Source organism: Cavia porcellus, unplaced genomic scaffold (assembly GCF_034190915.1).
Source record: "Cavia porcellus strain 051 isolate PalLab524CR breed Dunkin Hartley unplaced genomic scaffold, mCavPor4.1 scaffold_8, whole genome shotgun sequence".
Lineage (NCBI taxonomy): Eukaryota > Metazoa > Chordata > Mammalia > Rodentia > Caviidae > Cavia > Cavia porcellus.
Window position 1 is genome coordinate 55,655,785 of NW_026947491.1, and position 13,235 is coordinate 55,669,019.

Consider the following 13,235-nt stretch of genomic DNA (forward strand, 5'->3'; position numbering starts at 1 on the left):
TATTTCCAGTTTATGATGAGCACAGAGGGACATAGCCAAAATCTGTGAATCAAGAAGCATCTTATATTACCATGTGGTTCCTCTTCATGTTCTTGTCAGGATATGGATATATGTATTTCAATGGAAGTGTTATTACCTATTTAACTCAGGAGAAAAGGAAATTCAGAGACGCTGTATGAGAGGCCTGAGGTCCCACAACTCAGAACTACATTGGTCTGGGAGAATACCACATTATACTCTGGTTTTCCTCTTAAGAGTTGAAACTAGTTTCAAGATTTTATGCCATAAATCTAATTCTCACATGTACCTATCCAAAGATTTCACCACAAGATACATTAGTCAGCTTTTCCACCACTGGGCTGAAATACCTGCCATCTGCAATTTAAAAGTGAGTCTTAGCTCATGGCTTAGTCCATGGGCAGGTGGCTTCAAGGCAGAAACACTGTGATGGGGAAACATCAGAGAAAAAGCTAATCATGCTGTGACGGCCATGAAGGAGAGAGGGTGGGGGGGGGCAGGGCAAGAATACAGCCTCCAAAGTCACGCCTGCAGGGACCTACCTGTTAGGGCTTACGTCTGGGTGTCCCCTCAGAGCCCCATCTGCTCACCGATGGGACCTTTGGGCAGTGTCTCAATGATGAATGTATGGTACTAGATTAGTCCATTTACTGGTTTAGCATAATTCTGGGTGGGGGGGGGGCGATAGATACACCGAAGAAGGAAGGTCCATCCTGGGTATGGGTGACACCAACCATCAGGCTTATATCACAAATGGAATAAAAAGGGAAAGAAGGAAGGTTCACTGCTCATGAGCTTTCTCCTCTGCCATGTCGTCCTGTCTTGGAGCCAACTGAACATGGACTGAAATTTTTATGAACTGTGAGCTAAAATAAACTTTCCTTCATTAACTTGGGAGTGTCAGGTGTTTTATCCCAGCAATGAGAAGGTAACTGAGACACCACTGCTTTCAATCATATTCAATCTCTGAACATGAGACTTTGGGGGGACATTTTAGACTTAAACTACAAGTTTATTTGATACTATAAATACTCCAATTCTCTTAAATATATTGTCACAAACAGTCACATCATGTGGTTATTATTACTGGACTTGTTAACTTTGAAGCACACATTCCTAGACCCCTAAAGGAATAAACAGTTGGCTTACTAGGGAAATTTATGTTCTAATCATTTATTTTCCTGTGTCTAAGAGAAAAGTTTTAGTTACAAAGTTAGAAACCTAACTGATTTTGCAGGAAGAATTAAAAGGATAGGAACAGTGTACTCATCTTTTGAAAATTCAAACAGTAGCCTCAGTTCTGTGGCTGACTGCTTAAGAGTAACATCAAAATACATTAATCTAACAACAGAAGAAGTGGTACTTAAATTAATATAATAAAAAAGAGGAAACAATATCACTTTGGTTTATAGGCCAGTAGGATTTTTGCTACAGACTGAATGTAAACTCTCCACATTCATGAGTTGAAGCCAAATGCCTAGTGTGATTATGCTAGAAAGTAAAGCCTTGGAAGAAGATTAAGTCCTTACAGTAGAACCCTAAAGAATGGGATTTAAAGGCCCTGGAAAAGAGACTCCGGGGGCATCCTGTCTCTTCTACTGTATGAGACTGCACAGGAAAGATGGCTGAGATAAGTAGATACTCACTAGACACTGTGTCTGCTGTGGCCTTTATCATGGACTTCTTAGATCTATGAGAAATAAATTTCTGTTGTTTACAAACCAACTGGTTTACAGCACTTTGTTATAACACTCCAAACAGCAGGGCATGGAGGCACACACCTGCAATCTCAGCACTTGAAGGCTGAGGCAGGAGGACTGCTGTGAGTTCTGGGCTACACAGTGAGTACAAGACCAGTTTGAATTACATAGGAAGACCCTGTGTTAACATCAATCCCCCAACAAAAAACCAGAACCAGCCCAAATAGACTGAAAATAGAAATGACAAGGCTCTGGATTCAAACAACACTTAAGTGAGTACTGTGTGCCATAAAAGAATTTTGTGCTTATTTCATTGACTCCCTTCATGAAGTTTTCTATACCCATAACCGAGGATTGAGGAGCAGTGAAGCATTTTGTGGAAATTATACACACAGTTCTGTGACCAAGCTGAGATCCAAAGCTAAACAATTCTTATTCTATCCCCAAACAGACTCTTGATATTCAGGAATCTAAATAATTTCCATCCCTCCCTAAAAGTTAGCCTCTCATGTTCATTCCTATAAAATGAAAATAGGAAATTATTTGAAAATGAAAAGCACAAAATGATAACCTGTTCATCGACTCTGGTAGGAAAACAGAAAAAGAAATGGGTTTCATTTGGGCAGAGGGTGATGAAGGTGGAGCACAGCACAGGCAGGCGAGCCCAAGGCCTCGGGCTCTGCTGTGATAGAGAGGGTAAGTACTGGTGGCTGTTTTACAGCTTCCTTTTACTTGGTCAACAAATACTGGTTCTGAATCGCCTGTGTGCCAGCTGGAGTGCTGAGCAGAGATAACTAAGGTGAGGGGTGAGTGGCTTATGATCTGGAAGTCACTCTGGAGGGGAATTCCAGAGGTCTGGGAAACAATTCTAATACATGCGGAGAGCTGCATGCGGGCTGCAGACTCTGCTGTGTCTGGCTCCATGGGAGGATGATGGGACACTTTCCAGAGCAAGTGCCATTTATGCTGGGATCTTGTAGGCAGAGAATATGAAGGGAAAGGCCATGCATGCAGAACATATTTCCAAAGGTCTGGCAGTCAGAGAGATGGTGACATGCAAATGGAAGACGGTCACATGGTGAAATACAGGGTGCCCGGTGATGGCACAGTGACAGCAATGAAATGGTACTGCTGATGTGGGCAGGACTGTGAGTTTGCTGCCAAGTGTGTCCTACATTCCATACACTGCAGGCAGCCCAAGGATTTAGGCAGGGGTGCCAGGGTCTGTGATAAAGATCACTGGACGACAGATTGGAGGAAGCCAGGTAGGTGGCAGAGAAGCCAGTGGTTACACAGTCTATGTGAAGGCAATACCCCACATCTCAACGGCCTGTATGACTTTTGTGTCTAGCTGTCCATTTTACAAGGTCCAGAAAGGTTAAGAGACTTGCACAAATTATCAAGCCAGGGAGTAGGAGAGCTGGGACCAGAGTTAAAACCCTTCGTGGGCCCCGTAGTGTCCTTTCCACCTGCTTGGGCAACCAAGGCAGAATGGGAGCTCTGCAGCCTGCAGGTGCTACTCAGGGATTCAAGTTTGTCTGCATGCAGGCAGCACTGTGAAGGTCAAAAAATAGCAGGTAAAAGAGTGAAGCATTGTTTTTGCACTGGTTTGGGATTCCTGCTGTCTTCTATACCAGGTAACTATTGACACTGATATAGCTTCTACACCATAAAATGAACAAACACACAGAGAAGGGAATTGAGGCAAAGTGCACAATAAATCAACCAAAGTAATCAAATTGTGACCATTTACATGCCCCAAAACCCAGAGACATGAACAAAGTCCCTTTTGAGCAGCATGGGTCAATATTTCCTAACAGCAGGCAGTTATTACTCCCGCTATTTATCTAAAAACAAATCGAGTTGGCAAGAAAATAGTTCTTCCACAGATAATTATTTAAAGTATTAGTCTCTGGAGATGCAGCCCCACAATAACTTGGAACAGTCATCATAGTCACTTTTAAAAATTTATTCCATATTTATTTGGCCATTCAGTTTTGATTCAGTACACTGATGATTGAGGCAGGTCCTTTTCTCAACTTTTAATAGTGTATATTTGTGATGTATGAGGAGTAAATTCAATAAGGGATTTGACATATATCTCTTGTGGCATCTTTTCTTTGTTATTTTGGGGCTTTCAGGTTTTTTTTTTAAACAAATCCCACAGTACACTCTTGTCTTCACTGGGGTCTCTGTCCAAGATTCAATGACTTCCCTAGGACATTCTTTATAACATCATGCACACATCACGACCATGATACCTTAACCTTCTAAAATTTACGCCTGGGGCTTTTGTGTCATTCACAAATACTTTACTGTGCTCCCTTTACACAGTTGTTCTGAATCAACTCTAACCTGGTTTCATTTACATAACTTCTCGTCGTCTTAAATTTGTTTCTATATAAATGTATACATATTTATGTAGCTTTGTGAAAATACAAAGATGAACGAGGCAGGTGAGTTCTCTGCTCGTTTGGATGCTGTAATGTAATACCATAGTCACTTTTAACTGAGACCCTAAGCTTAACACCCTGCTCCTGAAATTTGGACGCAGGGAAGTGAGTCTGTTCTACTTCCCCAGAAAACCAAGCTTTTTGAGCGAAGCAAAGCCCTCCCGTAGTCCTCTCACAGCTTTACCTCAAAGAAGACGATGTAGATGGAGAACTTATTTTCAGGTTAGAAACAGATCTCCTGACACCTGCATCTTCCTGAGAGAGCCCCAAGCCTTCCTATCTGGTGTGAAATCATGGTGTGCCAACAGGGGTCTCGGAGCCGCATGTGGGCAGAGCCGCCTCCTTGTGGCACAAGCTAGAGTGAGCCCCTGCATGAGTTAGAGTGAGTGGCAGGCCCGGGAAGAAGATGTCTGCACTCTGCAGAGCTGTACTTCACACTGTGCATACCAAACCACTGAGAAACACAGCACATTATGTCTTCAATTGGTCACAGATGGGAGAAAATCAACCACAATAATAAATTCACGGAGGTGGTGTGTGTCATCACACACAGAGTCAAGATGTGTGATCCAGAAGGTGTGTGTGGGGGAGTCAGGCCCATATGTTGTTTGACTGCGGTGGGCCTTTCCTATGTCATAGCATCCTGTTCTTCCCAAGCAGCTCCAATGCTGTCTCTGATGCCAACTGCCCTCTGCCAAACCTATGTGACTCTTACCAGGTACTGAAGTCTCTGGCGCTCAGTCTCAGGCGTGAATTCTGAAGACATGGGAATGATTTCTCCATTTCTGATGATGATGGCCCTGAAATAGTGAAAATGCATTGTTGGCAGCCAATCTTGCAGATCCCCACCTCCATGACAACCACATACTGGCTCAGACTACATGAAAAATGCAAGACATGCCATCTCTCACCTGCAGAATTCACTGTTACTGACATGAGCCACGTTGAAGGTATCCTCATGCTGTGTGTATGGTATTCCAGTAACCTTGATTACTTTTTATGCTAGCTACAGCCATTGCTTTATTTCTTTAGCTCCAACCACGCCACTCAGCATGTAACAAATGCTAAGTAATGAATGTACCCATGAATGAACAGGCCCGTTGTATTTCAGAGTCATCCAGCAGATCCTTGTCTGATCATGATAATGCTTTACCTTAGACACACTGAACCAGAACCTGCACTGTAGCAAGATTCATAAGCACATTAAAATACAAGAACCTCTGGCTTAGACTCTTGAGTTTCTAGGATAATATCCTGGGTGCAGAAGATTATGGACTGAGTGTGGAAGAAGCCACACTCATTTTATCTGAAGACTCAGAAAATTCACACACTTCAAGAGCTTTTGGCAACTCAAGGACTTCTGAGAAAGCACAGTTCCTAAAACTGTTGCTTCAAGAGAGGCTGCACAATCAAATGCTGTGGAGCACCCTCTTTTGAGCCTGGTCCCACTGGCGCCTTCTGTTCTCAGACCTGACTCCAAAGTGGTTCCTTTCAGCCCTTTTCAGCAACTGATCGATCAGTCGCAGCAGAAGGTTGCTACTCTTACGACAAATGGAAGTGGTTTAGGGAACTGTATTTTATAGGAACCTAATAGCTCTTTAGAGGGACAGGACACACGTATTTGTGAAACCTACATAGAATTCAGTTCTGGTATCAGCTCTATGTATATCTTATTGATTCTAGGGGAGACTGCTTTTTCACAATAAGCACCTCTCGGGAATCCTTCTCCAACTAAAGAGGCACTCCTTGATGCAGAAATAGTTCCTATGAATAAGCATGGCCATGCCCCTAAGCCCTTGATAGTTGTGCCCTGCTATCATTATAGGAATTGGTAGAAGCAGAAATCTTAAGAGGCTTTAAAGAATTAAGGCCTCAAAGGTAGAAGTTATGAGAAAATTGAAAAATTTAGGGAAGCTAATTCTAGGAAGAGGGTGTCTCTTGCTGTAATATTTTTCATCACTTCTTTTATTATGCTGCGTAAAATGTGACAAATTAAAGATTCTTAAAAAAAAACCCATAACCAGTTGTAAAATGCAATTATATCCCCTTCCCAAGGGCAATATCTACTGCTACAGTTTGTGTCTAGATGTGCCCCCAAAGCCTCATGTACTTTCAGATGGTGCTTTTTGGATCTAAAGTTTGTGATTCATTCATAGTCCAATGCTGTGAAGAAATGTGCTAGGATTAAAGGTGAGTGATTGCTAGACTGGCACTGCCCTAATCCCAGAAGTCTGGATAAAAGGGGCAGAAAGGCTTGTTTCCTTGTTTTGTTCTTGTTACTTTTAGTCTTCCACTACCATGAGGTGATGGTCTACTGCCATGAGCCATCCTGTCTTAGAGCCAGATGATTATGCACTGAAACTTCTATGAATTATATGCCAAATTAATCTTTCCTCCTTTTTTCTTTTCATGGGTGTTAATGAGGATTGAACTTATAATCTCACATAGGCAGGCACTTATGCCACTGAGTTACATACTAGGCCTGAACTTTCCTCCTTTAACTTTGGGTGTTAGGTATTTCATCTCGGCAATGAGAAAAATAACTATAATAGAATTTGATACCAGCAAAATGAGGCTATTGCTGTGATTATTCCTGACCATGTGGTTCAAGAACCTTTGGAAATGGCTTGTGGGAAGAGTATGGAAACATTTGGAGATACTAGCTGATAAAGCAGAGCTGGAACACTGTAGGTAGTTCTGTATGGGAGAATCTGTTTAGAGTTCAGAAGACCAAGAAGGTTGACAGAAGTTCTATAGGTAAAGACCAGGCTCAGGAGGTTTCTGCTGGGAAGTAGACTGCACTAGATTTTGGACTCCAGAAGATGTGTTTTATGGTTGGGCAGAAAGTTTGAATTTTGCTCATACCTAGTGACTTTGCTTTAGACTGAAGTTGAGGGTAACAGACTAATTAATCTGGCAGAAGAAATTTGAAGGAAGGTGAATGTTGAGGAAATGGCATGGCTACATTTGGGGGTTTTTAACCAGGTTTATGTTGAGAATTAAGAGCAAAGAGCCCAACAGAATTATTTAAAACATTGTCAGTTTGGCCAGAAAGGGAGCTCCAGTAAAGTTGTGGACTACAAAGACAGAACAAAGGAGATCTTGATTGCTGACAAGAGATAAGAAAATAGAAAAGATGGGCTGAGGGCATCACAAGAAATGTAGGACTTCAGCCTCTGTAGCCTCAAAATTGCAAAAGTGAAAGATTTGAGAAAAAAGCTGAGACATTCTATGTTCCAGAATAGTAGCAGCCACATCATGTTTCAGAATGGTGGCAGTAAATCTGTTACTCAGAATTGGATTCAGAGTGCCCAGTGATCTAGGCAGTTGACCCCTACTGTCAAGAGAGAAAGAAGCCTGGCTACTGCTCCAGTTGACACCTGAACTTGGCATCATCCATATGATGACAGTTTTAGGTGCATGCAGAATGCAAGAGTTGTGGGTTCAGGAAGGCTTTCACCCAGATTTTAGAAGAGCTGGGAGGCCAGGCAGTGCACCGTTGAGAGGGCAGGGTATGAAGCTTCAATCGTGAAGCCTAAGGTGCAATGGAGACTCAAGGAGTTTGGAGTAGCCAGGAATGTGGATCATGTAAGAAAAACTGCAAGGAGGAAGTAGAAGGGCCAAGACAGAAGCCAAAGAAGCTACCACCACTGTAAGTGCCCTAAGGGCAGAGCCGTTGATGCTGTACATGGAACTACAGGATTTAATGTTTGCCCTGGTGGATTTTGGACTTGATTTGGTCCAATTCCTTTGTATCCCCATTTGTAACTTTTGGAATAGTAATGTCTATCTTGTGTCACTGAATGTCGGAAATGTTTAACTTTCTTTTCATTTTTACAAGGGCTCATGGCTAAGAGTCTGCCTTAAATCTCAGAGCAGAATTTTGACTTGGACTTTTCAACAGTGCTTAAATCGTTACAACTTTGGCAAGTCTGAGAAATGGACTAAATGCCTTTCACATAAAGGGATGTACACGAGTCTTTAGGGGGCCAGAGGTGGAATATTATGCTTTGTGTCTAGATGTTCACCCAAAGCCTCATTTGGTCATAGAGTTTTTTGGAGGTGGCTGAATTTAGAGTGTGTGATTGATTAGTGATGCAGTGCTGGGATTAAGGGTGCTGGTATTAATGGTGGGTGGTTGCTGGATGAGTTCACTGATTGTCTTTTTGAGACTGAGTGTCCCTATGCTGTTCAGGTTGGCCTTGAGCTCACTTTTGTAGCCCAGGCTGGTTTTGAACTTGCAGTGATCCTCCTGCCTTAGCCTCCTGAGTGCTTGGATAACAGGCATGAGCCACCACACTTGGCTTCAATTCACTGATTGGACTGGGATTACCTTAATCTCAACAAGCTACAAAGAGCATAAAAAAAGGCAGAAAGATGTTAAGGTTCAGCTATTGCTTTTGCTGTCTTCTACCACCATGAACTGTTGCTACTCTGCCATGCTACGCTGCCTTGGAGCCAGTCAATTATGAACTGAACCCTCTATAAACTATGAGTGACATAAACCTTTTCCCTATTATCTTTGAGTGTCAGGTATTTTGTTTTGGCAATGAGAGAAAAGTAACTAAGACATCCCTCTTCAAAAATCAATGTGAGTTAATTGACATGGTATTTGTCTCAATTCTCAGCAGGAAGAACAGAGTAAGTATGGTAAATACTATAAGAGAAGAAGAGTTCTGATAGAGGAGAGAGAGCCTTGGAGAATTAAAGGGTTTGGGATATCAGGAAAATCTAGGGTAGAGCCTAATCTGAAAGAAGTAACAGAGCCTTGAGACCCAGAGAGGCTGGAGTGAAAGTTGTTATGTGGTAGGTCCTAAAGGCAGCCTTCTCTTTTGAAATTTTGTTTAAAGCCAGTTTGAACCCTCCCTCCCACCCTTTTTCTTTTCTTTTTTAAAAAAATTTATTTAAAAAGAAAAACAAACAAACAAAAAAAAAAAAAAACCAGAAAAAAAGGGTAGAAATAATACAGAATTAGAGAAAAATAAACAGTAAGAAATCACTAGTTGGTAAGTTACATACTGTCATCTTAGAAATAGTTGTTCAGGTTACAAAATTAAAGCATACAAAGTGACATTCAAATAGTGACACTGCCAACAGTTCTGCTCAAGATCCAACAAAAACCTAGTAATATGGTTATCAGTACTACACACTTGTTTTTTTCTTAAAGAGGGTAAGATTAAAACATATCAAAACAGAACAAAACAGTTCATAAAGAAACAATTTAAAGAAATACGGATTTCAAAGCAAGTCCATTGGAGATCTTCACTGTCTATTTTATTGTCTCTAGTTTTCTTCCAAATAGTGGTCCCCATCTTCACACACATTGAATACATACTGCATATTATAGAACTAATCAAATCATTACAGTATGATGAAGGCTTTTTAGGTCTTCAAGACCTGACATTGGGGAAGTCAATAATGACTGCCATAATGTCTCTCATTCTCTTCGTAGTAGCTGTCTTTATCTTTACGTATGCTGAAACTGAACTTAAGAGACTAGACTAATATCATAACAGTAAATAATAGTATTGCTAGATTTTATATCATAACGTTACAGAATTAGCATTGGGTTTCTTAGTGTCTCTTCTTCGGAGTATCTGTTCCTTACATCATGCATTATATAATCTGTTCCCACAAATAGTTTAACAAATTCTCCCCATGTGTGAATTTCTACATGTGTATCTATCCTCTCTGTATTACAGGGAAAAACAGATCATAACAAGACAATAAAACAAATTCCTAGAAAAACATGCAATGGAAAAGACACATAAGACCACAATATTAGGTGACCTACCGTAGTTACTATGCTTTCTCTTGTTATTTTCCATTTTCAATAAACTTGTCCACATCTAATGATGAGCTTAATATAGTTAAGCATAGTATTACATAGCTATTTTTATGAAAATAACCACAACTTTAAAGACATTGTAGGACTTGAAAGCGGTTAATAATCAAAACCGGTATGGATATCTTTTACATCTTGTCATCTTTAGAGTAGTTGCCTCTACTCTTAGACTTGACTCAATAAATAGTAAAAAAGGCAAAACTATGGTCTAACAAACCAGCTTCAAGTAAGACCAGTCATAGTAAGACAATGTAAGTAATACAGGGTTTCAGTTTAAGTTAATAGGAACCTAAGGATAGTTACCATGGTATAACCTGTTGTTTTTGGGTTAGATGTCTGTGCCCTCAAATCTGATATGAGTGGACAGACCGGAACAAAATAAAATCAAACTAAACAGAGCGATAAGACTACTGTGACTTTTAAATCCTGATACACTACTAACAATGACCTCTGCCTTCCTTTTTTAGGCTATTTTTCACCTTTCCCCTTCTCAGGATGTTTTGGGTCTCACTAGCCCCTTTAGTTTTTAGATTTGGGGATCAGCCTGTTGTCTGAGTGTTGCTGAACCTTTTTACCCCTGAATTTGATCTTGAGCTGTACTCTTTTACTTACTAAAGTCATAGGGTTTTCCTTCCTTCCAGCTGTGTATTTCTACACTGCCCAAAAGTGTCATAGCTTTCCAGTCTACCTGCGGCTGCTGGATGAGTTGTCCCTATTTCTCTCTGGTTTCCTGTCACATATAGCAGTGCTTTCTCATCTTTGACTTTCAGTTTATTAATGCTCTTTCGGGTTGAGTGTATTTCCTATTCAGAGCATCTTGATGGAAAATGCCTCCCAATCTACTCTGCCTGTTTCTTTTTATTTTAGTGTATTAAGGCTATCTATATTAAAGATTATAGCTTACTGTGTCTGCCTCATGTCTGCTATTCTATTTTTCTGCTATAATTTGTCCACTTTACTCCTTCATTCCACTGTCTGCCCCATTCATTGAGGCCTCTCTGCCACTGTTGCTGGAATCCTGGTATTTTTTCCTCTCTCTCTTTGGAATGTGCTTCAGTACTTTTTGTAGGGTTGGGTTGGTGGCCATGAACTCCCACAGTTCCTCCTTGTCTTGGAAATATCTTATTTCTCCATTAATTTTGACAGAGTTTTTCTGGGTACATCAGTCTTGGTTGCAGATTATTTTCTTTCAGGGACTATTTCCCCCCAGGCTCTTCTTGATTTGAGAGTTTGTGTTGATAAGTCTGTTGTTATTTTGATAATTTTTCCATTGTAGGTAATCTGCTATTTTTCCCTGGCTGCTTTTAATATTCTGTTCTTTTGGTGGATTTCTGGAATCTTGATTATTATGTCTAGGTGTAGATCTGTTTTGGTTATAGGTGGCTGGAGTTCTGTATGCCTCATTTATCTGGATATCATTTCTTTTTCTTATGCTTGGGAAGTTTTCCTTTATTATATCTGTGAATAGTCTTAGTAGTTCATTTTTGGTTACTCCTGAATCTTCACTCACATGTTTTATTCTTAAGTTATATATCCTTTTGTTGTCTTCTAGATTTGAATTGTTTCTTTCTGGTTCCTCAATTTTAAAAGACCTTTTCTTTCATTATCATATGTCATAAATCTCTCTTCAAGTTTCAAAAGACTAACTTTAGTTTCTGTCAAGGCATTTTGCCAGTTTTCAATTTCCTGGTAATCTCTTTGGATCTGTTTCATGTATTCTAGGTTATGTTTAAATTGTTCATAAAAGGTTTCTCTTTCTTTTCTGAGTTCCTCCGTTCTTCCATCTGTGTTCTCTTAGGAGGGGCTTATCATTTCTTTAATTAATCTTTTTATATCTTCCCTCACTTGGATCAAAAGTACAGTTCTAAATTTTGTCTATGAGGTCATGAAGGTATTTCTTTATGTCTGCTGGATGCTGTGTCTAGTATTGGATGGTTACTGCACCGGTTCTCTTCTGTATTTACTTCTCCTGGGCTTATTTTCCCAGGTTCAGAAGCTGGAGTTTTTTTTTTTTTTAATTTCTATCTTTTGTCATGTTTCTGGTTTCTTTCAGACTGGTGTGTCCTGGGGGTCTCTGGCCCTCTCCGAATCGCTTAGAGTCTTTCTGAAGTGAACTGACTGGGGTTTTGCTGCCCTCCCCAGTTTGATGTTATCTGAGGTACACACAGGGATGCAGGGACGGTGCAGGCTAGCCTCGAGCCTCTGAGCTAGTCAATTCGCAAGTTAGGCTGTATCTTTTTTTTTTTTTTTTTTTTTTTTTTTGCTTCTTGTTCCTGCATTTTTTTTTTTTTAAAGAAAAGGAAACGAAAAAAAAAAATACATGGAGATAAAAAAAAGGGTAGAAATAATACAAAATTACAGACAAACAAAAGGTAAGAAATTGCCGGTTGATAAGTTACACATTGTCATCTTCGAAATAGCTGTTCAGGTTATAGAATTAAAGTATTTAGAATGACATTCAAAAAAGTGATCCTACAAACCATTCTGCTCTATGATCGAACAAAAGCTCAGTAATATGATTATCAGTCCTACACATTTGTTTTACATCTCAAAGAGGGTAAGACTGTGGATGTCACAGAGTTGCGACAATTTTGTACCTGCTTATTCGGTTCCAACCAGAGGCGTGGCTCAGCCCCAGCAGATCCTGCCAGTTCTCTCTGCACCAGGGGTGGCTGACGGACGTCACTGTGGTGCCAGGCTCTGCCCAACTCCAAGATGTCCCCCACCAGTCCTCTCTGTGTCAGGGGTGGCTCACTGATGCTGCCATGGCACCGGGCTCTGCCCAACTCCAAGATGTCCTCCAGCCAGTGACAGCAGCCGTGGGACCCACCCAATCCCTAGCACTCACCATGAATCAATGCAGTTCTTCCTCTTGGGTCCACTGCACACTGTGCTGCGTGTCTTCACTGTGCTCCCAGCACAGCACAGATCGGTCAAAAAACTGTGTGGTGCCCGGCACAGCCAGGTGACTCTGGCTGCTTCGTGGGGCTCTGGGATCCAATTTTCATCTCTCATCGAGAGCCAATAAAGCTCTTCCCCTTGGATCTACTGCCCACTGTACCACGTCCTCCCATTAAGGGCCTGGGATTCACCGACTCCTGTTATTGGCAGCTGCGGTCCCAGCACAACTTTGAATCATCCAGGTACGCCTAGTACAGCATGGAACGGGTCTCAGTGAGCGTGTCGGGTTTCAGTTCTCCACCTGTGCTTTTCCTTCCT

At 41.1% G+C, this 13,235-nt stretch overlaps 1 protein-coding gene across 4 annotated transcripts in view; it reads right to left on the reverse strand.

Annotated features, from left to right (window-relative positions):
- Ppm1h (protein phosphatase, Mg2+/Mn2+ dependent 1H) overlaps positions 1 to 13,235 on the reverse strand; it is a 293,414-nt gene that overhangs the window by 74,896 nt on the left and 205,283 nt on the right. For all 4 annotated transcript variants that reach the window (XM_003476117.4, XM_063254198.1, XM_063254197.1 and 1 more), the window contains exon 5: positions 4,887 to 4,971. In XM_003476117.4, the coding sequence (XP_003476165.1) occupies positions 4,887 to 4,971 (85 nt within the window). The remainder of the gene's footprint in view (positions 1 to 4,886; positions 4,972 to 13,235) is intronic.